We start from the raw sequence: 25,294 nt of genomic DNA, 5'->3' as shown, positions 1-25,294 counted from the left end.
GTTAGTTGCCTAATCCAAATAATGGAAAAATGGGAATACTCCCCATAAATAAATCCCAAATTATAAACCAGCATTATTTTCTAACCTCTGCCAGACTAATGTATTTGTAGTCAGTGGGTTTAAAAAAAAAAATAAAAGTGTTGCTCATGCTGGAAGGTTGTGTGAACTAAACTTATTCTGACACCAACAAGCTTAATGTGTACCAAAACTGAAAATTCTTACATGGTTTTTTTTCAGTCTCTTTAAAAATACTGACTTTAGGATACTAAGTTGGTAATGTCTCAGATGAGTTATCATAAAATGAGGGTCAAGTTTTTATGGGGTCCGTGTGTGTCTCTGCATAGAAAATTAGCAACACTGATGCAATGCATAGAAAACATGCTACACAGCTGGTACCAACACGTTCTTTTAAACCTGCAAACCCTCAAACTTTATGGTGATGTATATACATGCAAACTCTGTGCTTGCACACACATACACATACACATATATAAATATATATATATATAAATATATATATATACACACACACACAGAGGATATGCATACGGGTATCCTGGAATCTGGAATCACAGAATATCCTGTTGCTAAGCTCTCTTAATGACACTTATACAGTGCTCTGCTCAATGTCTCTTGGATAAATCCTACAACATAAGACAAGCCTTGGATGCATTTTCTAAATGCACCTCAAGGCACCAGGACATAAAAGGAGTTGGGGTATGTGCACACCTCATTTCACCCATCTCCAGAATGCCCTGACCGACATTTTACAATTTCAACCACACCAGAAAGGTGTGGCTGAAAAGGCACTGAAGCAGATACAGGGGCAGGTCCTCCCTGATATTTGTATCCTGTCACTCAGCTGCTGCAGTGCTTTGCTGCACAGACTTGCTGATAACCACCAGCGCATTCTGTGGTTTGGGTGCCCAAAGGCTTTAAGAAGCTGATGTGACCCTGTTGGCACCAAAAAACCCAACTGATGGGTTGATACTTTCCTTCCCACCCTTTCCCACTAGAAGAGACTGATTTAGAGGAAAACAGCTTTGGAAAGGGGACACACTACTTCATGTGTCCTGTCGGAGGAGAAATGCAACGTTGCAGGAAGAGTGGGTTTTTCATTCCCAGGCTGTTCCTTCCACTCCCTGGGAAGATCTTCTCCTGACTGATACCCCTCAATTACAGAGTGGCAGGAATACCACAGCATTTTTTCTTTTTAAAACCTCACAGAGGTAGTTTACACTATACACTGCCTCCTGCAAACACCAGTACTTTCTTCCTGCCTATTTAAATAAACTGTGTCAGCAGGAGCAGCGACTGTGGACACCGCTTGGGAAGCTCAAAGCCCTGGCGGGAGCTGTGGGCAGTTCCTGGCATTACTTGTGCTTCTGAAGGTAACCAAAGAGGAAAGTCCATGGGAAGCAATGCAAAAAACTGATGCCTCAATGCCAGGGAAGAAAAGTCACCATGGCTCCTGCTGGTGTCTCCTCGCCACCCCATTTCATTCCCTTTCTCGCTCCTCTTTTCATTGAAGTAGACAACAGGAGTTTGGAGATTAGCTTCTGTCTCAAACAGAGGCTCACCTCTCAGGATAAAAAAAAAAAAAAAATTAAAGGAAGGCAATTAACCTACATTGCATTCTCTGATATCTGTTAAATACAGAATTGCTTGTCAGCCACTGCTTTATCACTTAAAGTGTATTTTGTATCCACAGAAAGCAATTGATGTTCAATGGGAAAAATTTGCCCTTACAAAGGCATCTTTTCACTTTCCTGCATTGCAGCAGTGATCTTTTTCCTTCCTTACATGCCACCACCAGTCCTTCTCACACAGATGTGTGTCACCCATAGATGTTTACTTCTACCTGGCTATTCCTGTGCCCTTATAGTCCTTTCTTACAGCCTGACTCTGCTCCCTCTGTCTTTTCTCTGGCTTCAGGTGGAAACCCTTCCTCATGTTTTCTGGCACATTTTTGGACTGGTTTAGGCTGCAGTTGGGAACTCAGCCCATTGCAGGGAGGATCCTGGCACCAGGATACTTTCTGATCTGTAAAGAGTTGCTTGAAGCAACACTCTCTATAAGAACAGAGCTCAGGGTAAAGCAGGCTTACCGCTTTCTGCTGCTTTCAGGTCTATTTGACTAATGATTTTGCTTCAAAACCAGCAAAATTACCTTTGGGCTCACCTAAACCAGCTGAGGCAGAGTGCCATGTGAGCTTGTGCCTGGCCCTTGAGGCTCTTCTTATGCCTCCCCTGGGACCCCAATGGAGCAGGGGTACAAGCAGCCACAGTGGCCAGTGCTGGAGTTTTAAAAACTGCTTGCCTAGCTGGCTTTTCATCTATTCCCTTTGTACCACAAGCAAGAAGAAGAAGAACCTGATCTGAAACCACATGTGAAAATAAGGACCTCTTCAATTTATATTTCTGAAGTCAAAATAGATGTGTTATACTTTCAAACCCCCCCAACAGCACCGATATAAAGGTTTAATCACTGCTATTTAAAATAATACTAAGCAAAAGTGAGTTAGGAAGCCAGTAAGCTAGAACAGAGGAGACAGCTTTCTAGGCAAGCTGAGTGGCAGAAGCAGTGGCAGAACATCTTCGTGGCAGCTCTTAATATGAAAATGGTCAAGGATTACTTCACAGTCTTGCAATAGCAGATGGCTGGAGCCATTTAATCAGGCATCTTTTCTATTCCTAAAGCCTATAATTATCTGTTATAAGGACAACATCAAACTGGCACATGAGTTTTCATTTCCCATCCCCAAATGGAAGAGGGGCATGGCTACCAAATTTTGGAAGGCTTTGCTCTCCTGAAGAGACCTGCAACTGCCCAACTTGGGGAATTGTAGCAGAGATGGTACCTGAGAATTCTTGTTCTGGGTAGAATTACCCTGGGCTGTGCAGTGCATGCTCAAGAATAACCACTCCTGTGCCATGGAGTTACGAGAAATCTGTAAGGAGGTAAAAGAAAAGCCAGATTTCTCAGATGCTTATCACAGCAGCATGGTGCTACTTGAGATTTAATCTATCAGTATAAAGAAAAACACCACCAAATTTAAGGCATGCTCAGAACTTGTTCTCTTCCAAAGCAGAAAAGGTGAAGGCAAAGCTGAATCCCAATGATCCTCTGGCAGAACAGATTCCCTGGTCCTGGTGAAGGCCAAGCTGCTTTAACCATTATGTTGAACCGATCAAAATCTGATTAAAAGTGAAAACATTTGCATTTCCAAACCTAAGGCAAAAAAAGAGGCTATCCTACGAGTACTTAATGTATTCTGAATACTGCTACTGGAAAATCTTTATAAATTACTTTTCTTCTAAAAATACTTTCCCCCTCACACACAAACCCTGACTTTTATTTTAAAACTCCCATACAACCCAAAACTGTTTGCTACATTTTGGGAAGTGCCTGAAGTTTTGTTTAAAAACAATTTCAACTTCTTAATACACATCATGTATTTTACTATTTCTTCGTCATGCATGCCACTGATAGACCCAAAAAAAGGGCACTATTTCTGATAAAAAAAGTTCCTTTAAAACTAGTTTTTAAGTTTTTTATTCTTCTCTTTGAAATGAGTGGACTTCAAGTTGTAATTTCTAATACAGTATTTTAAACAACTTGTGAAGGACTCATCTATAAGCACCAATATTGTCAGGCTTCAACACACACAAGTAATTTAACATTTGCACTGGGCAAAGCAGTTTACCTCCTGCTGACTGCAAATTACTGATAATATTGACTGTTTCTTTTGCCCCAAAATAGGGTGAGATCAGTGTGTGCAGAAACTCTTCTGGTTTTGTAAATATTACCCTTCTTTGACAACTGCAGCACCGGGAACCTGAGACACGCTGAATGAAATGCAAACAGACTTATCTGTTAGTAAATAATTTCAATTAGGTGATGGAAAAGCACCCGGAAATAAAATGTTTATTGCTTTCTTCGGCCTTTCCTTCCCCTCGGTTTCACACTGTTTTCCCCGAGTGGACAATGAGAAGTTTAGGATGGGGGTGGTATCCCTGCACACCCCAGCGCAGCCTTTGTGTACCATGGTTGTTGTCACACTGACACCTAATGGCAAACACGAACGAGAGGATTACAGCCGGTTCCCCAGGGGTGTGCTTTCACCCGATGTGGCAAAAATTACAGAAAACAAGTCAGCTTAGGAAATGGACTTCACCTGGCTGTGTGGTCAGCCAGAGGGAGGTGACAGCGAGGGGCCCTGGCATGGGATGGTGCTGAAAGGATGGGCAGCCTGCCACAGAGAGGTCACAAGGTCCCCAAAGGAAAGCACAACCATCCAAGGCTAAAATGAGGAAACCAGAGTCATCCCTCGGGTTGGTGATGATCGTAAAGGTCTAATTACATCCAGCTCTTTACCTGCTGTCTTGGTTCTATCCCAACGAGTGGACAGCAAAACTCCCAAACACACAGGGGAATAGCTCGGGGCAGTACACTTGACAATAATACATGAAAATAAGGCACTGACTAAAGCCTGTGCTTCCTTCATCACTGGTTGAGGAATGTTTCTGGAACGTTTTACTGTTAAAATTCTGTTTATTACAGTGATCAGTGTGGTGCTAACTCTTCCCTTACATATCTGAGGCAATGGCAGCACAGTGAGCAGGGTGATCTGGACTCACACTGCAGAAGAGGGTGCCCACACAAGCCCCATACTTGCCTTCATTAACTAAAGATTTTGCCCTTTAGTGGTTAAAAGCAAGGGCCTAAGTTAAGCACTTTGTAGCCCTTTTCTTTGGCCACAGTGCATCCTGTGCAGTAAAATAAATAATTAATTGTAGCCATCACCTTGTATCTATGTGATAAGAGTTTGTATTATTTAAGCAGAGGTGTGGTGAAATTTAGTAGTGAATTTCAAACAGGGTTTAGGACTGGGTGCACTTTAGATGTATTTGGAGGTCTCCAAGGGGGATTTTAGCAGCAAGAACATTATCAAGAGAAAGGACTAAAATCAGCAGAGGTAAATGAATAACCATAGCAAGATGTAGCACAAGTTTCATTAAGCAAAAAAAAAATCTAGTTCTTGTGAAACAATGTTAAATTTTTGAAAAAAAAAATAGAGAAGCCATGCTTAGGTTTTTAACACAAGACTACAGGAAAGAATATTGACTTCCATGTTCCTTTGCGGGGAAATTTTTAAACTATCAGTTAAGTGGTTAACCCATGTAATCTAATTTATGTAAGAACCCTACCCCAACTTTTTACTGATGTTGTGGTGTCCCTGGGCTGGGAGGGCAGGAGGCAGAAATCAAGTGGCTGTTGCAGTTTTGATTATCATAAAGATGATGGCAGTGTGACTGCAGTAAATGACTAATTAAAGTGAACACCATACATGCTTATAGGCTATCATTAATGATATCTTTCCATCATATTAAAATATTTTGCCATTTCATAATATCAACATGGCAGAGATAACCAACTGCCGCACAATCTGTTTTTAAGACTGAATTTATAGTTTGAAATCTAGTACAATTCAGGACTTTTACTGTCTTTAATGCTGTGAAAAATATTATTGAATGGCAGGTATTATTCATGCATGAGTTGGGGAGTTGCAGAAGTTTCATGGCACTGAGATTTGAAGTAAAAAGAAGTGTCAGTGCAGACTAACTGACAGGAAGGATATTTAGAGAAAAATACTTCAAATAGCTGAAATCAAATACAGAATGTATGTTTAGGAAAGAAAAAAGTCATTAATTCTGCATGTACTTACTGCCTTGTGCTAGGCACTGCAGATCACTTTTTCACCAATGGTTTTTCTTAAACAACTATCTTCATTTCATCTTCTGGCCAAGTGTGACACTTCAGAAAGAGCAGGACTGAGAAGAGCAGTGGATGCAAAGCTCACCCTTGGGCCCTGCTGAACTGTTCCCTGTGCCTCTCACCAGCTGTGTCCTGATTAGAACGTCCCAGTCCTGAGATGGGATTTTAACAGGGAACTTGGTTTTGTTAGGCTGGAAGCACTCAACAAGAACCACCATCAGGTCATCAAACACCCTAACACCTGCGGTGGGAATTTTTCAGGGGTGAACTGTCAAGCAGTCTCTTGTGTAGGAGTCTTTGGAGGAAAACAGCCTCAACCTCTGTTCTTGCCGTCGGCAATTCCACAGTATTCCCACATAAGGACCTGTGGTGTGCCTGGGGAGTGCAGTGAAAGAGGAGGAACTAAATAAATTGTCCTTCAATGTTCCTGTTTGTCTGTTTGATCTAACACCACATGTGCAAGGGTTCTCATATTTACAAGAGTTGTTCCTTCTGAGCACAGGGACCTTCAGCTTCCTCCTGATGCTGACTGTGCTCTGCCTGATCACTACTTCTAAAACTCACCTGCACAGGGAATACTCAGAGATAACTCTTTGATAGGTGATTCTAAAAAACCTTAACACTGAGAGACCACAACCCAACATTAAACTGCCACCTTGCATCAGCCCACCATCGCACCTCTTTTCCAATCCCTCTGCTGTCACGCAGCTGATGTGATGAATTACAGCCTGTCACATCACGTTACATTACGCAGAGCAAACAGGACAAAACACATACCAACTGCCATGCAAATATGTGTTTGCCAACGCTTTTCAGTGCGCAGAAAGAAGTGCAACCGGCGAGTTCCCCGTCGGAAAGCGAGAGGCTGAGGGACGGCTCCAGGGTGTGTGAGACAAACATGCCCCTGACACATTGTGAGCACACAGATCCACAGCTCCCAGCCAGCTGCAGCAGTTATGAAAGCACCTCCTGCTTGTGATTACATTTTTGTTCTTTCAGGAAACAAAACAGAGCAAAACAAAAAACAAAACAAAACAAAAAAAAGTAGCGGTGATGTCATGAAGCAAAATACAAATACGTAATAACTCCTCTGGCTTGTGTTCAGATTCAGAGCTATTTTCATGACTGGCCAGATTTTGGCTGTGTATGTGTAAATATAACACCCACTTATGTACACACACACGTGCATACTATGGGATGTGTGAATATATATTACATATATATTATGTGGCTTTTAACTGCAGTCTTTTAGACCACATGTGGGCCTTTTGAAGCTAATGGGAGATTTACCAGGGGCTTTTTCACAGAGCTGTAGGCAAGAGTGGAATCCAGAACATATGAATATTATACTATAATGATATAGTGTAAATCATCTAGTTTGACCTACAGTGAATTAGAGGCTATTAAATTTCATCCAGCTATCCTACACCGAGCCAGAAAAACATGTGTTTGACTAAGCATAAATTGTATTTGGCTAAGACCTATTTCCCAGAAAGGTATTCATTCAGTCTTTATGCAAAGACACTTTCCATGCATCAATTTCTTTGATAGTTTGTTTCAACAGTTATTTTAAGTATGTGTGCTTTCTATTTAAATTTACTACAGTCTATGGACTGAAGTCAGTGATGAGAAGCCAAATTCCTACTTAAATTCCTAGCTACAATGTCAACAGCTTGAGTACTGACTTGCTTCTCTTCACTTCAATGCCATGCCATGGGCATCCCTCCGAGATCTTTTATGCTAAACTATTCTTTATTGTGTTACATCCTCCCCCAAGGTGTAGCTCTGTAAATTCCTTTCACTTTTGAAACTTTCTTCTTGATCTGTTGCCACTGAAAATATGTTGTTTACTTGGTAATTAGTGTCATCCTTCACTGTTGTCTGTGTGCATCAACTTGGCTGGGGGTTATAGGGATAAAATGGAATTATACTGAAGAGATCTGAGTGACCTCACATGCCTTGCAATGTCCTACTTGCTAGCAGAATAAAACCCTATCAGGTACAGACAACTCCTTTCAATTTCCAGAATTTGGAAATACTGGAATTTTTTTTCTTGTTTGTTTTTTTATAAACCAGTCATAGTATGTGGCTTTAGGTACAAAAAATGGAAGTTCCTAAAACTGGCAAAAAATAGTAAATCTATGACTTCTGGTAAGATTTTTTCATAATCAATAGGGCATAATTTTACTGCTGGCAGACATTACAAAATATGAGGATCATTAAAATATGAAGGAGAAGGTGTCTTCATTTTGGGCATATAGTTGTGCTTTTTAAATCTGTTCTGTAGCAGGCAAGAATATGTCACTATAAAGAAGGGGAAAAAATGGAAGGCCATGATGATTCTAAAGCTTGACACAAAACTATAAATCTCTTTCAAGTGAAGATACACAGATCTTTGTGGAGACCTCTGCAGCTAAGCAAACCAACTAGCCTTTGATGTACTCATAATTATTAGGGGCTGAGGATTATGACTTTAGGCAAAGCTGTCTAGCAATGGGAAGGTATAGATCAAACCTGACATCATGACACGAGCAAGAGGAGAGGTGAGATGAGGAGCCTAAAATAGCTTGGTATTACTGTAGACTTCAAGTAAAACAAATGAGTCCACTTCTTGAAAAGAATACAAGGAGGGGAGCAGTAAGTGCCTGTAACCCTCAAGAGAGTAAAATCCTCAGTGCCAGCTGGAAATTTAAAAATAGGATGCAATGCCATCAGCGCTGGCTGCTGCTCCCTCCTCTTGAAGCCACTCTACACCTTGGTCCTTCCAAACCAGGTCTTTGCACATGGCAGCAGCCCTGGTCATACCATGTCCACCCATGAGATTGCTGCTTGCTAAAACCCCCTTCCAAAGCCCACTGAAGATGGCAGAAATCCTTTCATTGTGTTTAGTGGGCTCTGTGTCAAGGGCTGTGTGTGGCTTGATATGTTCAAGAGAATGTGTGTATATGAGCACAATTAAATAATTTCAAATTATTATGGAGCTTCAAAGACACTCATCTTGGGTGGCACAAAATTAAAAAGGTGCGTGTGGAAACTAAATTCTTGCCATAGGTGAACTGCCAATCATACTTAGAAAGCATTTTTCATTAAAAATGTTTTTCTGGCTCTCTGGGGAAAAAGTTACATTATTAGAAAAATAAAAGCAAATGATTTGATTCCAGAGGTTTTGATTGACTTAAACTGAAAATATAAATAAATAAATAGGAGATCTAACACTCACACTGAAGGGGGCAGGCTCCAAAAAAACTATAGTATGAATAGGTGTCCCCCAAGCCCTCTCAGATCACAGCTCACCTGTGTCTGGGACAATACCTTTGAAGCATGCTGTAAACATGTTATACAGTGAAATAAAAGTCATTAAATAAAGGCCAAGATTCTCAGTTAACTTGAAACTTGATGGATGACAAGAGAAAGCTGCACGTGCCAAGGAAGAGCAGGAAATGAAGAAGGCTTTGCCATCAGTGTCAGAAAGGGTATGGGAGGGTGAAGAAGAATATTGCTTGAGAGATGAAAGGAGTCATTATGGATCAGAGGAGAAGGAAATGTTACCAACTAGGCTAATGCAAGGCCAGAGAAGGTTACAAACACAGGGGGACAATTCTAAACATGGTCTTGAAATGCAAGCAGGCTCCCCTGGATTCTCAGGAAGAGGGGAAGATCTGAGTAAATGATAAGTGATTTTGCAGACTGTAATGCAAGACCAGACTGGTACCTCAGACAAAACACCGTAGGATGTGTCATTATTAATTATCACAAAGAACATGTAAGCCATTCCATAAAAAACACTACCACAAAACTAAGATAAAATTAATTAATTCTCCACTTAGGGTTCAAACTGGTGATGTTCCTTGCCAGTAAGGTGAAACATTTAGGGTCCCTACATTTTAAATGTCATTTTACAAACACTGTGGGAAATTATACTTCAGTCTCTGTGAGAACTGATAAGATTCCCTATCTTGCAAACAGTATGGAATACTTCCAGAAATATTTTAAAATTCTATTTTAAATGGAAAAACCTCAAGCGCTTTCATGAGAAGTGAACCACCAAAATGTTAGTCAGTCCCATCTAGCATTTCAGAACAATGCAATTATCTGAACATCAGTGTTTTTGTTAAGATACCTCTGTTAGAAATGTTGCCTAAACATTAGTTACTAATATTCTGAAATTCTAAGTAGAAATACAAGGTTTTCCAATTTGCCTTTCAACCATGCAGCAGTGTTATCTGTCTTGTCACAACATGAATCCCTTTTGGGTGAAAGCTGTTGATTTGAAGGTTAAAATCACCTTGCTAGGCCCTAATGTAATTTGTTGGAAGTTGGCCTTGGGAAACTTTCTGACACTGCCTACATATGCTCTTCGTTGGATATTCATTGAGCAATGATGTCTGAAGGGCTGAGCTCCTCACCTCCACGACCATCATTAGCTATGGCATTTCTTAACAGGCTCTGCCATGTCAGTTCTTTGCAACTCAGGTTTTATATTAGCAACCCACACTTTACAGCACCAAACAGACTCACTCTCCCACCACAGAAAATACTGTTCCAGGAGAGTACATGCCAGGTTACGCTCATAAACGGAATTTATTAGTAACCTACATATATGCCAATATTGAATAAATTATTTATTCTCTCTTTTAATCAAGTGAAATGAGGTGCACAGCATACATTTTAGGCAAGGCTAAATGAGAACTCCCTGACCTCATTAAGGAACTTGTGGATCTACTACAGAAACAATTCAACAGAAAATCTTTGGAAGAAGAAACCACAGGATCCACGGCCAGTGGTCTGCTGATCAAATAAGGGTGGGGAAAGAGGAGATAGCTAATGCCATTTCTGAGATATACAATACCATTACTTCAATCTTCTCATCCCTCAAGATGCATTTTCACAGGCTGTCAAACATAAACTCTTATGAGAATATTGATCCTCAGAAGATTTTAATCAGATGAACAAAATATATGATTCTGCCAAAACCATAGTTCACCTGATGCTTCATCTTGCTCAGCAATATTCTCACCAAGCTACTGTACTCTGCAGGTCTACAGATGTTTTTACCAGATGCCCACAGACCTCCTTGGCTCCTCAGCTTTGAAGGTGGCTTCTTCAAAACAGTGTCCAGCAAATTGCAACCATGTGATGATGAACTGAGAAGAGCCAAAATTCAGAAAACCTTAAAAAAATCAGCCTATTTTTAGTTTTATCTTGACACAAATATTGGTATAATATATGTGAGGAATCTACCCATATAGAACTCTGGATGACGTCCATAAATTTTAATTATATTGCCATTCTACATTATTTGTAGGAGCTTGAAACTTTCCTGGAAGTCTGAGTTTGAAATACATTATGCTTGAAGTACACAGAAATATCTTGACAAATTAAATCTATCTGGGGCAAGATGGAGCACACTTAAAGGCTTGGGAATCAGCCAGAAGCACTGACTCATCTTCTTTTCAAGCAGTGGTGAGCTGAGGTTTGGGGATGGGCTAGCTCAGGAAATTTCATCAGATATTGACATATGACAATGGTTCACTTTATATATATATATATATATATATTTAAGAAATAAGTTGTAGAGGTGTCCAGTATAAGCTCAATAGTACTGGTTGCACCTTGCTGCTTAGGTTACTGTCTCCTTGTAAAAGCCTGAAGTGGGTGTTCAAGAAGTTTGGGGAGAAGTGTGACCATTGGTGAACTGAGTGGCTGCCAGCTCCAGAGAGCAGGGTCCAGCTGAAGAGGTCTGGGCTTGAGAAGAGGTCAGGGGACACAGACTTGTTTGAAACTGCATTTTAAAACTTCTGGCTCTGGAATGATTTTTTTCTCCCCCTGTCAAAGTATTAGAAAGATACAGCAATTTACATATAAAGCACTCATCATCTTTTGTTTTCATTAGGTCCACGAAGTTCATACCTCATGTCAACTTTTTTGTCAACAACAGTTTATGAAATGAAAACATCATTAGAAGGGACGTTGCAATAAAGTATAACAAAACAAAACCTGTGGCTGAGATTTCACATGTTTAAGGTGAGACTGAATCTGCAGCGAAACAAACTCATGGGAGATTCCTGTTTATTTTCATACAAAATGAATTGGATGCAAATTCATTACTGTTTAGAGAATGAATCTCAGTGACAGTTTGTTCCTGGGGGCATTGAAAAGTACTTTAAATCACCCCGATAGTTAATTATTCAGCAAAAGTCTTTATCATATAAAATGACTTTAATAATTTATGCTAATAGAGCATTGCAGACGTAACTGTAGGACTGGTCTGGAGGAGGGGAAGACTTTGTGCCTGCACATTTACTGCTGAATTGTAGTTACACGTGTATGGCATTTGACATGCAAGGAAGGCATCTGTGATCACCTCTGTCCTTTTCCCTACCCCTCTCCCTGCATGTCCATCTACAATGATACAAAAGGCTCTCACTAAATTTATAAATAGCCCAGCTTCAGAAATCTACTAATCATCATAGTTTGCAAGGAATTAAATGAAGATACAGATTAGAGTTTAAATTTTCTGGGTTAAGTGTCAAAGAACAGATAATGATCAGATGCAATCTTGGGTATCTCAGTTATATTTGGAGCAGCACATAAGTACCTAAGAAAGAAGAGAAGAGAAGAGAAGAGAAGAGAAGAGAAGAGAAGAGAAGAGAAGAGAAGAGAAGAGAAGAGAAGAGAGAAGGGAAAGCAAGGGATAACTGCACACTTTAAAGTGCCCATTAAGGGATGACCTAAACAGGTCAGGATTTTTTCAAATTCTAGTGGTGAAAGGGCTTGCCCAAAAGCCCAGTTATGGTTTAAAAATGGCTTTAAGTGACTTGAGCATGAAAATGAAAGACTCTGAAGAGAAGAGTTCAGGACAGGCACCTCTTGATTCACACTCTGCTGGAGAGGGAAGGAGGTGCTACTGTATTGCAGTAGCCTTGAAAGTCATGGGTTTATACAATCTATAGAAATGGGCACATAAATGCATATATGGCCTCTCTGCATTTCTAGGTACAGGAGTGGCATTCCCTTGTATGTTCTGGGTAAACAGGGAGATGTACAGCTCTAAAAGAATCCCATGTTACCCAAGATCTCATAGGTTTTGTGACTGACTCACAAAAAAACCTTCTGAGCTTTAATCCTATTCTACTTCTTGGCATGAGATAAGGACAAAAGCTCAGTGCTTTCCTCTAATGATGCAGTAGAATAAGCAAAAACAGAACTGTGCAAATTTTATACAAACAATTTTAGGCTTTGTGGGTTTTCTTCCCTTTGTCTCCAGACACCTTCTTCTTGGTTCATGCTATAAGGCACGAAATCAGAATGGCCTCATATACTTGCATCTCTTCATGTCAATTCAGAGGAAACACAAGGAGGAAGTGAATAAATTGTGAGTTCCCCTGCATGAAAAGTCATCTGTGTTTCAGCAGTTAATCTCACACTGCAACTTTAGCATTGCTATTCTTTATGGAATGGCAAGAATCCCACTTCATGCAAAGCTGCTGCTTTAAAGCCAGGATGTGAAGCTGTTCTCACATCAGTAAATGCTCTATTTGAGTGCTGCCAAAGTATCAATGCTGGATGTGGCTCCAGTGTGCACCAGCAAATATTTAGAGGTGACTCAAATTGCCATATACCTGGCCTTAAATGTTGATATGAACAAAGATTTTCAGTTTCAGCCCCTTATCTCTTGCACTCAGTTCAGTTTGTATAGCCTGAACTTTTCTATATAGCCACAGTATAAATCTTTTTGCTTCATAGCTATCATCACATGGGTACTGAAAGGCAAAGCTGTGTGATTTTTATAAGCCTCCTTTAGTTAGGAATAAAAATACTGTTCTTTAGTCACAAATGAAAATCCGGTCTCACTTTCAAAGAAAACAATGCAATCAAAACAATAACCCCTCTACAAATATAACAACATGTTCTACAGGACAAGTATTGATTAAAACAAAAGGGCTTTTTAGACACCATTAATTCTTACCAATTCCAGTAGTTATTGATTCTGCATCAATGTCATTAGCCTTTCTCTTTGCCACTTCAGCTAGTGCCAATTCACCCTTATCTAGAGCAAGGTAATGGATGTCCTTTGGAAATAAAGAAGAAAAAAGATTAATCTAAAATTAATCTCAAAGGAGCAACAAAAGGGATTTTGAAAGAAAGAGGTTCTTTTATTATTTAGATCACAAACATAGATGGAACTGATGAACCTACCATTACATTTTAATTCCCTCCAACGCAAATACATTTCCTTACTTGTGCTGTTGAATACAGCAATGAATAAAACACTGACCAATCAGGCACTGATAAAAGCAAAGCTATTGACTCAGTGTATGAAAGAAACCAATCTGTCGACTTTCAACATAACTTCTGTTGAATTAAAAGAATGTTGATAGGAGGTAGCTCTGTGTAAACTAGATCTGAAGTATTGGAACTTTCCTGGCTGACAGCCTCTATTTGGAGCATGCTAAATGCAGATGTGGTGCTTAGAGACATGGGCTAGTGGTGGGCCTGCTAGCAATGGGTTAACAGTTGGACTCAATGACCTTTGAGGCCTTTTCCAACCTTAATGATTTTATGATTTGAAGGTTTCCATCTTTTAAGGACTAATTTTTGTTTGAATGTTGTCATACCCTCACTGTTGAAGGCTGTTACCCTCACTGTTCTATGGGTAACAGGGTGATGGTCCTCCCTGTGCTGATATTGGAGGCAATAAGAGCAACGGTGGCTGCTCAGTGGTTCCAACATCCACAGGGTTGGCATGATTCCTGAGTCACTTCTGAACAACAAGGGACTTTCCAAAAATGTTGTCTAGCATTTAGAATAGTTGCTAATACTCTGTATCTAGTCTTTTATCTAGAGTCAGAAACAGAGGGCTGCAGCAGGGGTGTTATCATTATACAGAATTATAGAATGGCTTGGGTTGGAAGGGACCTTAGAGATCAATTCATTCCAGCTCCCTGCCCTGGGCAGGGACAACCTGCCCTTCCACTAGGCCAGGTTGCTCCAAGCCCCATTCAACCTGGCCTTAAGCACTTCCAGGGATGGGGCAGCCAAGCTTCTCTGGGTGACTTCTGTTTCAGGGCCTCACCATCATCACAGGAAAGAATTTCTTCCAAATATCCAACCTAAACCTGCCCTCTGCCAGTTTAAGCCGTCCCCCCTTGTCCCATTACTGCATGCCCTTATCAAAAGTCAAGGCTTTTTATTGCATATTAATATTTGAGGTGAAAACCACCTGTACTACACACAGAGCTCTTTGTGGGAGAATATATTCCTGCAGACAAACTACTCTCTTGCTGCCCTTGCTTTTGGTCCTTGAAAAGTAAAAGTTTATTCTTGACCATTAATCAAGAGACAATCCCCTCCTCATCTGGCATCACAGACATGTGCTGCTCTGTGCATGAATTGTGACACAGAAAGTGAGAAAAATCCAACAACAGTTGCCAAAGTTTTTTCCCCCGCTACTTTGCTGAAGATGCCATTTGACATCCAAAGATTTGAGTTACTCCTTTGTTCTGCAAGCCATCTGCTTGCAGGAATTAAAAGAGAAAAGAAATGTTTGCTGGAAATATTGACCTCTGCATGCCATAAAAGCAACTGTGTTCTCCCTAATGTGAAAGATCTCAGGTGAAACCATTCTTCTTGATGTGAGTTTACTGCCATCTGCATCAATATCAACAGAAACTCTTACAGGAAAAGTGACTTTACTCTAGAAAGACACGTTTAGATAAAGAAAGTGAGAGTAATAGTGTTAGGAGAAAGACATGCTGCTTTCAGTAACTCATTTAAAAACAAGAACGAGAACAAGAACAACAACTTTAAAACAAAAGTAGAAACCTTAGAGAAACTGAGATGATTATGCAGTAAAGCCTGGAACTGACTTGCAGGATCTTCAGAGTCTGCAGGAGACAGCAGTGTCTTCTCATCACAAACACAGGTGTAACTAAAAAAATGTGCAAATGTCTTGGAGCAGAGTAATGGGTTATGAACTTGTGGTGAACTCTTTATTTCCTCTCTTTGTAGGTCTAACTTCGCTGTCAGGAGAAAAAGGCCTGAGCAGCAAGGTATGATTTCTATGAAGATTAAACAGCAGATACTGTCGCCTTATTTAGATAACAATAGAAGACCCACGGGCCCTTGGACAAGTCTGAACTTACAGAGATTTGGATGTACAGGCAGACTTACTTAAAATACATTCTGACAATATTTAATGATTGTCATTTGTAGCTTAAACTATGAGAAGTATTGTATACCTCTGTACAATTTCAAATAGTAAGCTTGAGGCTGGAGTGGAAACTACTGCAAAAAATGATGAAGTTTTGTCAGTGAAAAGCTTGTGCACTCTGTGTATCAAAGCAGTTGTTATTTCAGGTCTTGTTTTTTTCCATTTTCTGGTTTGAGTAAAAAAATGTAAAGGTATTACACATCCATCATTAACTAACAAGGGCCTTATAAGAAATAAAGGTTTGTAGTAGGTTGGTAAGTGGCTTGCTTTGTTGTTCCTCAAGTTGCTGGTTGTGAAGAACAATAAAAAAGTAGCCTTTGCCTCATCTCTAAATCAGCTTTAGAGAGAAAAGATTACAGACGTGAAATCTCCCAATTAGACCATTTCAGATCTAATTTAGGTGTTTCTCATTCAAATAAACCATCATAAGTGATTTTTCTAAGAATTTATAACTCTCTGAGTAGATTAAACTAGAAAACTGAAAAACCAAAAAAGAAGCACCAGATTACAGGCTGCTTTAAAGAATGACAGGAAAAAAAAGGAATTAAATTATCTGAATATTCATAACGGGTTTTTTTCACACAATTATGTAAGAATTTATAAGTCCAAAGATCACATCTCTCTCAAACACAATGGTGACAATAAAAACAAATTCAGCTGCTTATCAGGAGCTTGCTGAAAGGGCTCTATTTTATCATTTAACAGTCTGCTTACTTTTCGGACTACTTCCCTTTCCCCCTCACCTTTGTGACTCACAGAGCTGGCCATTGGTGAGCAGAAGTCATTTGAAACACGATGTGCATTTGTCTATAGGATATTTCTGGGCAACACTCCAACATTTCTTCGAAGCATGCACTTTCCTCATCAGTGTATCACCCAAGATCTGACAGTTTTATTAAAGTGTCTTTTCCTTGCATTTTTTGCTACCTTTGGTACATGGGATGGCCTTTTGAATTTTCAGCAGCTGAGAGTTGGACTGCACTATAAAAGCATTTCAAGCTAACAACCTTTCCACTGCTTGATCTTTTCTGTCACAGATTGGATCAGTCACTGTCCAATACATGGAGCTGTTGTTCTTGATATTATGTCCTTTTCAGGTTTTTTTTTTTTTTTTTAACTTTGTAGGAGATGATATTAATTGATGGACTTGGATGTGACACAAGGGTAAAGCTCAGGGAGAGACACAGCAGTGTATGTGTTTTGCTATGGCATCATCTAGTGACACTATAGCTATAGCTGTAAGCCTTCTTGTTTTTTCTTTTTCATTTCTTTGAAAGAAATTAGCCCTCAGATAGCACTCTCTCAAACTTCTTTGCAGTCTCAAAACAAATAATGGGAATGCTGTAGAGCCCTGTTTGGTGAAATTGAAGCTTGGGGTAAATTCTCTAAGATATAGGACATTTTCTTAGAAGTCTCAGGTGATGGGTACTCAGTGTTTGCATCCTCCTCAACCTCTGTTGTATCTATTCCTCTCTATTGTTTCCTTTTTCTTCCTTCTCTGCTCCCTTTTAATAAACAGACCTTTCTCTTTCTCATTTTGCTTATGTCATCTCCTAACTTTATTTAGACTACTATTTCTTCTTGAAATCCCATTAAATTAATTGAGAATAAGGCGATGTGACTCCAAGAGCTAGCTGAGGTTTTAAAAATGGATAAAACTGCTTTAAATATATGCAAAATCAATTTGTATATTAGTAATTGCATTTTGCCCTACATAAACAATATACAGGAATCATTCAGTATTAAGCAGAAGTGAGGGATACACAATCCTTGCTTAGCAGTAGCATTGTTATACTAATACCTAGAAGGACTGTAAGGTTTCAGGGAACAGGTTATCTAATTTTCACATGGCATTAAGCACAATGAAGCCAAATTCCCTAGAAATTACCATGGTACAAATAAATACTCTTAATGACCTATGCATGTTTGAACTTCTTGAGTTCTGTACTTAGTGGACTTGCAGCAGTACCATGTTAGCTTATTGTAAAGTTTGTTCATTAGTGACTGACTTAGACGATGAATTAGCAAAATGACATTTCCCCAGAGGAGGCAAGAATGTGTGCTGCTTGTAGCATAATTTAGGGGCAACTATGAGGAATTTCAAAGGTTATGCAAACAGAATGAGGACATTGAAGAGCTGGTTTTGATCTCACAATGACAAAAGCCAGGAGGAACTCTTCAGAAATATACATTTATGTTTAAGGGCATTTGGTAGGATGGGAAATGAAGAGTAGGTGTTGAGAGAGGAAAGGAAAGGCAAAGAGTAGGAAAGGATGGAGTTAATTGCTTTGTGAACAGTGAAACTCCTCTTGAAGAAAGTTGGAGAGACTTTTTGTTGAGAGTAGAACGTGTTATCTATCACCTGTGGAGTCAGGTACTGACAGTCCATCCCTCTTGCTAGCAGCTGTGCACCCATCTCAACACCCAACACTGGTGTCTCCCACCCTGGCACAGAGGTGCTCCCTCAATCCTGCTGTCAGTAGAGGGAAGGAAAGAGAAACAGATCACATAGAAAATGCTCTCAGTCATATGAGAGAGGGCCTTTAATGCAAATGCTGGGACATTTATTCTGTCAGAATGGCTAAAATTAGGAAATATTTATTATCTGTACACTGGGAGAGCCCTTGGCAAAAAGCTTTAATCTGCTCCACACATGCTAGAGTCTGAATTTCATGTGTGGCTGCAGCAGTGCTTAGCATGATTAGGCAAAAAATTTGTATTGAAGAGGTTACATTCAATAAAGAGAGAAGAGGAAAGAGATGATCTAAAAAGACAGAAAATCAAGAGGAGTAAACATAGAACATGTAATGAATTTCCTAAAAGTCTGACATTTCCATCACATTCTTTTGATGCATACTTAGGAAAGTTTATCGCAGTATTCACATCTTTCTAATTAGATGGAACAAGCCAGATGATTAGAGCTGTGAAAAAAACATCAAAAGGTTCACACAACTTTTTATATAATTAGAAGGGAATTTTCATAACCCCTAAAAGCAGGATTTAATTGTGTAATTTAACATACAATTTAAATATCAAGATCAAACTAGCAGGGCAAGTGACTTAATGGGATAAATGATATTAACATCTAGTGTCAAAGCTTAATTTAAACAACAGAATGTCTTCATTATGCAAAAGAGTCAAGCAAACGAATCGTTCAAAGGGCCTTTTTTTCAACAAGCCCTTTCCTATTGTTTCTTTGAAAACAATGAAATCAGCTGTGGAGCAGCAACATGCTGAGAGACTAGGAGAGCATGACTGGCTTTGTCCATCTGACCTCACTGTGACATTGTGGTGCAAGATCTTATAAAACAAGAACCTCCTGCAGTGCTCACACAGAGGACCTTTTAAGAGCTGGTTAATTTTACTTTTGTAGCTAATTAAATGGGAGGAGGCAGAGTGTGCATGAAATGTTAAAATCTTTGTGTTGATGCTGCTGAGCTTTGTTGTTTTAAAAGTACCAGCAGAAGCGTTCATAATTTGTCACTTTTCACAAAACCCCAAGAGACAAACTAAGAGCATTCAGGATCCCCAGGACATGGACAGCTCTTGTGACCAGGGCTCAGCAGTTAGACTTAAAGGAACAGATTAGAAATGTATAAGCTTATTAGAGTGAAAGATGACATTCACCCACATCAGGTCAGACGAAGAAAGGGAAAGTTTAAAAACATGTACAATAATTCCTGGAAAATTAAGAATAGCCTGCAGGCCCCGCTGGGGAAAACGTCAGTGACTCTGAAGATACCCAATTCCTACTGATGAGTTTCATGGTGTCAAAGGTAGAACAGTTCTGTCTTCAGTATGTGTCCTAGGCTGCAAATGACCTGGAACTGCTGTAATGTGTGCAAAAGCAGACAAATAATATCCTTCAACAGCCTCTGTCTCCAGAAACAACTCACCATGAACAGGTCCCGAGCATCGATGTCAACAGCAAGCAGAAATGCTTTTTCAAACCTCTGATACCTGAAAGAAAAAAGAAACACGTCGCTTGCTGAGGTTAACTTAAGAGCTGCATCAAATTTTGCTCATGGACAAAGTCCTTCAATGCTCACCAAAAGTGATGCCAAAGCTTTACTGGGGAAACCTGATAGGCTCATACTCAGATTGCAGAACTGTGGGGTAGGACAGTGACTACCCTTAATCTTCTTCATTGTATAAAACCTTGACCAAGTGGTTCAGTGTTGAGTCCCATCAGATCTGGTTGAATCAACATTGCACTGGCAAATGCTAATGCCAATGGAAAATTCTGCACTGGGCTAATGTCTCTCTTACACTAGGCACAGATAACCATTATGTGACATTGTATTATGAGAAAGTGATTCTATCTGTACACATTTTCCTCTATTGAACATTTTTAACTGTTTAAAATTAGCTACAAAAATAGGTTTGGTGATTAGTTTTAGAAATGCAAATACCCCAATTTTATTTCAGCTGGGAGGTAGAAGATTGATTCCATATAGAACGATTTTGTATTTGTCCCATTACGAAGTGGGTAAATTTCCCTTTCCACCTGTTAACAATTTCGACAATAGATCAAGTTGCAGACACTTGAGGTTTGGAAGGAGATGACTTCTTTGCCCCAGTGGGGAAAAAAAAGCATTGTGATTTCTCAGGGTTAGAAAGGTGTAGGCTGTGCTTGTCAAATGAATATTGTCAGACAGCATCACATGGTGCCAGAATTCGTACAGCTCTGTACCTTGGTGGTGTCATAGGAAACAGTGGGCAGTGCTGCAGCTCCTCCTCAGGCAGGTGTGAACAAGAGGAAAGATGGGAATCCTCCTTCCCCTGGCTGGGTAAAGTAATCCCGTGTGATGCACCACACCAGGATTCCTGTTCCCGGCCACAGCCTCAGCGGTTTCCTGGCTCCCTCCTGTTACAGCCTTATCGCTCTCCTCTCTTCTACCACACACTTGGAATGATTCATCAGATTGCAAGATAGAACCAGAGAGGACTTTTCCTCAAGGAATAACATTCGTGACAAGAAGGCATAATATGTTAGCTTAAGTAGAAAAGGAAATGCACTCTCCAGGTGAGGTTCCTAAGAGCTGGAGCGGGGAGCCCTTCCCTCCCTAAAGCTAATCTCCCTGCTGTGCCTTCCAAGTACTAATTTGCAGCCCTCCTCACAGAACCAGTTTAAGGGAGGGGAAGAGATAAATCAAAGTTAACCTCTTGATCGCCAGGGAACAGGCAGTGCACCCCCACTTTCTCATGCCTGTGTATTTGAAGTTTTCAACATGATTCCTATGACAGATTTTCCATCAAAATACATGGTTTTGCAATGATGCTTTTGAAGTTATACTTTAATTAAGAAAAATAAGTAAATGTTAAAAGATGTGTATCTTGAACAGCTATCACTTTTATATTTTTTTCCTGGCACATTTTTTTTTTTTCCATTATGGATTAAATATACGTTCTTAGTACTTAGAGAGGAAATTGGAAACTGAAGAGAAACCAGCAATGTGACTGGCTAAAAAGAATGTCTGTATCATTATTTTGTATTTCCAAAGTTATCACTACATAGACTATTTGAATGACATTTGCTTTAGCCAAGGAAAAAATGCCTGCAACCAAAAAATATAAAATAACTTTCTCATTTGATTGACTTGCAGAACAGAATCATGGCCTTAGGCTGTAATTTCTTTGCAAATTCACAAAAAAATCTTCACAAAGATTTCAATTATTTTTCCTTTAATCAACATACATACTTCAGTCTCATTATGACCCCTATTCAAAATAGTGTGATGTTAACTCATTATTTTCAGATCTGTACTAAGGAAAAAAAAAAGGAGGAAAAAAAAAAGACTATCTAAGAAATGCTCTTCATAAACAAAAGTGTTGCAAATAACAATCACAGTTACTTCATAAATTATTATAAATTGAATTGCTTTAAAAGAAGGCAGATGTTACAAAGAAGAGTGACAAGTATTTTTTGCTTTACTTAGGCCAACAGTATTAAATCTGTCAGGAATATCCAGCATTTTTTAACCTAACTTTACAAGAAGATAACTGTTATTCTGAAACCCTTTGTTATGAAAGTTTTGTTGGTTTTAATGTACAGAAACCATTAGAGAGAGGTCCATATAGCATGAGACCAACCTCAAGCTAATAATGTCTGTTTTATAAGCATGCTTTATCCTAGGAAGACCTCTTACTGTTGTTAGCACACTCACTTAACAGTTTAGCAGCTCCTCCAACAAACAAAACACCCCCCCGAGTGAAACCTTCCCCCTTTTGTTCTTGTGCTACAGTCACCAGGTACAATATTTGCTCTGTAAAATGGAATCTCCAGGACCCTGGTGTTGAACAGTGTCTTCCCACCCTCTCCTCCTCCTCGCCCCTTGTTGCTTGGTTCACAGTAACTCCAGCAATCAAGACTTATATGTCCCTTGAAAAAGAGAGATAAGGAAATCCACCTGCAAACCATGAAGTTCAGCCACTTGTTTGGTCAAAATGACAGGCAACAGAAATATGACCTTCAAGATTAGAACTCTGAAACTGCAATTAACTATGTAGGACACAGGAAAACATTCCCCTGCAAGCCATTTAGCAGATACAACATTAACTTCAAATTCTCACATAACTAAAGAATACTGTTATTATATGCATTTCTGTATGTATTCTAAAAATGTATAAAAAATTTCTGTTAGAAATCAAAGGGCAATGGGACTAATATAACAACAGGTGTGTAGGTCAAAAATGGTCAAGGCAGAAAGGAATCCAGACTCGCCTTCCATGGTGAAGTGACAAACCTGCTGCCTGCCTGTATTTTGGGAATATGACTTAACTGAAAAGATGCCAGGAAATAATTTTAAAATAAAATAAAATATATAAGTAATAAAAAATATATAATGTTATCTGTAACTTCAGAAAGGCTATTCTGGCATAAATAAAAAGAGACTCAAATGTCTAGGATTTCCTTCTGTTGGATGTTCAGAAATACAGTAATTTGAAACACTGTTGATCAAAAAAAATGTGTATGGATTGCAGCCTGCAGAGAAGGGACAAGAAGTCTCTTTGGTAGAAAATGTTCTACAAATATATAAAATGGCAAAATTTTTTCATCTGTATTCCACAACTCCTACATTGAATGTGGTCACTTAAAGATAGAGAAACATTTTTCAGACAGAAAATGGTCAACTTGAAAACACTTGTAATATTTTACCATAATACTCAAGTGTCTTGTAAGACCTCCAAGAAGCAGGAAAATAAAATAAAAATCACGTGGAGGGAGGAGGAAGGGAAGGGAGAGGGAGCTCATGCAGGCAAGCAATATAGTGCAGAAAAGATGGAAACATTTCTTTAGGGACTAGTTACAACCAACAAGCCTTCTTAGACATGCTCATCGACCATGTAAGCATATTCCTTGTGCTGGGCTGATAAAGGAGGGCTGCAGCAGCTTTTTCCTTGTCTTCAATAAGAGTACACAACATTTAGAAAATAATCTGCAGGGGAAGAGCTGTGGCACAAATAATATTTATAAGGCAATCCTTTTTAATGGAAGAAATTTCAGAGTCCTCCTCATCTCACAGTCCAACCAAGAGTGATATGCATTCAAAAAGTGGATATTAAATATGCACTGAGCAAACAGAACAGGAAAAAATGAATATTGAAATAATTTACATGTAATCAAACTACACTGAAATTAAGTTTTAATTGTTCAGTATTCCATGATGCATATGCAGATTTTAAAGTATTCAGAATATCAATCAAGTGTTTACTTACATCAAGCAATTGTATTTAAGCATACAAAACAGATGATGAAAATATGTTCAATCAGCTACAGCTCCTAACATTTACTGCTGGGTTTACATGATCACTTTTAATTCAGTTATTTCATTTAATATTTCAATTTAATAGCTCATTCTTTCATTCAATTTCTAGGCATCTTGCCCATTTCTTAAACACAATAATAATAATTATTCATAAAAGGAGCTGTTTCCTCATAAATTCTCATATCAGCAATTTTTTGGAACAGAAATGGTTTTCATGCTTTTTTCCCCCTCAAAATATGTTATTATCTGAAATATTTTCCTTTTAAATTAGACGATATACAAAAAAAGAATAACATCTGCAAAATTACCCTGAACCCCATTCTGCTGGAATTCCAAGCCAGAATAATTAGAGATTATCAGGTTAAAGAACCTAAAAATTGTGTGGCTGGGTTGTTAAGTGGTTGATTTAAATGGGGACAGATTAGTTTTTCACCAACTGTTGAACACAACACCACTGATTTAGGCATGTAGCTGTATGTCAGCTTCAGAGCCTATTTACAAAACCAGGGCTAAAAGGACTTACATATTTCACAGGAAAAATTCTCATGTGTAATGGTCTTTAAAATGACAACCCAGAAATTCTATCGAGCTCCAATGAGATACTTTAATGTAAATTCTCAGTAAATTCTGAAGACTTAGATTGCTGTGTAATCCATTGTATATAGAGTATAGTATTAGTCAAAGGTTTATATCCTGCATTTTATATTGAATGCTGAAAAAGTGGTATTTAAGAGTTCCTGGAGAGGAATAAATAAATCAAGATCTCACATTTCTTTAAAAACAACCAAAGAAACTCACTTTAAGCAAAAGTCAACAAAAACCCGAAATGATTTTACCCTAATGAGTTCGGTAGGATGCCCTATTTTAAATAAGGTGGTTGTAGAGAACTGAATGCTGCCTGAAGACCAGGAACTCTCCAAAGAATCTATTTTGTGCTTCCTCCTACGCAGGCTCAGCACAGTAACTCTTCCCGTTCCCAAAAGCGCCCTGCCAGAACATCCTCCAGACAATACTGTCCTCCTCCCAGCAGGGCATCCACAGCCCCCTCCCAGCCAAGGTTTGAACAAGAGGCCATGTGGACCACGCTCGGTGTTCTGCAGCACATCTCTTGATTGGCAGAACTTCTATCTGCTGAACTTTCACTGTAGCTTTTTGGGACACAGATAACCTCCTGCATTCTATTTAACCCCAACTGGTTGCTGATTTTCACAAAACTTGCAGGCATTTGCTTATTTCTGAGACTTCTACCCTCTGTTAAATTGCCTGAGATTCCCCAATGATTCTGGAAGTTAGTAGGGAAGTGGCAGAAGGATCAATGGATGCATTGGAAAGCTCCACCCTCTGAGATGCCAGCAGTATTATTTTGCCAACCTGCTGCTATTATGCCACTATGCTGTTAGGTTATGAGCTCCTTTGAACAGGACACACAAACCTCTGAGGAGGGATCACAGCCTCATTACCTTCTAAGATACCAACGAAGAGAAAGTGCTGCAGAGCACACCAAAGGCTAATGGAGAAACAGCCACTGGGTCTA

At 39.3% G+C, this 25,294-nt stretch overlaps 1 protein-coding gene across 1 annotated transcript in view; it reads right to left on the bottom strand.

Annotated features, from left to right (window-relative positions):
* LOC121358534 (WD repeat containing planar cell polarity effector) overlaps positions 1–25,294 on the bottom strand; it is a 146,851-nt gene that overhangs the window by 25,021 nt on the left and 96,536 nt on the right. The window contains exons 14-15 of the mRNA XM_041476774.1: positions 19,888–19,951; positions 13,748–13,850 (exon numbers count right to left, since the gene is read on the bottom strand). Coding sequence (XP_041332708.1) covers positions 13,748–13,850; positions 19,888–19,951 — 167 coding nt within the window. The remainder of the gene's footprint in view (positions 1–13,747; positions 13,851–19,887; positions 19,952–25,294) is intronic.

The sequence above is a fragment of the Pyrgilauda ruficollis genome, unplaced genomic scaffold (genome assembly GCF_017590135.1).
Source record: "Pyrgilauda ruficollis isolate IOZ18807 unplaced genomic scaffold, ASM1759013v1 scaffold4, whole genome shotgun sequence".
Taxonomy (NCBI): domain Eukaryota; kingdom Metazoa; phylum Chordata; class Aves; order Passeriformes; family Passeridae; genus Pyrgilauda; species Pyrgilauda ruficollis.
Note: the sequence above shows the minus strand (reverse complement) of the source record. Positions and strands in the feature narration are given on the sequence as shown.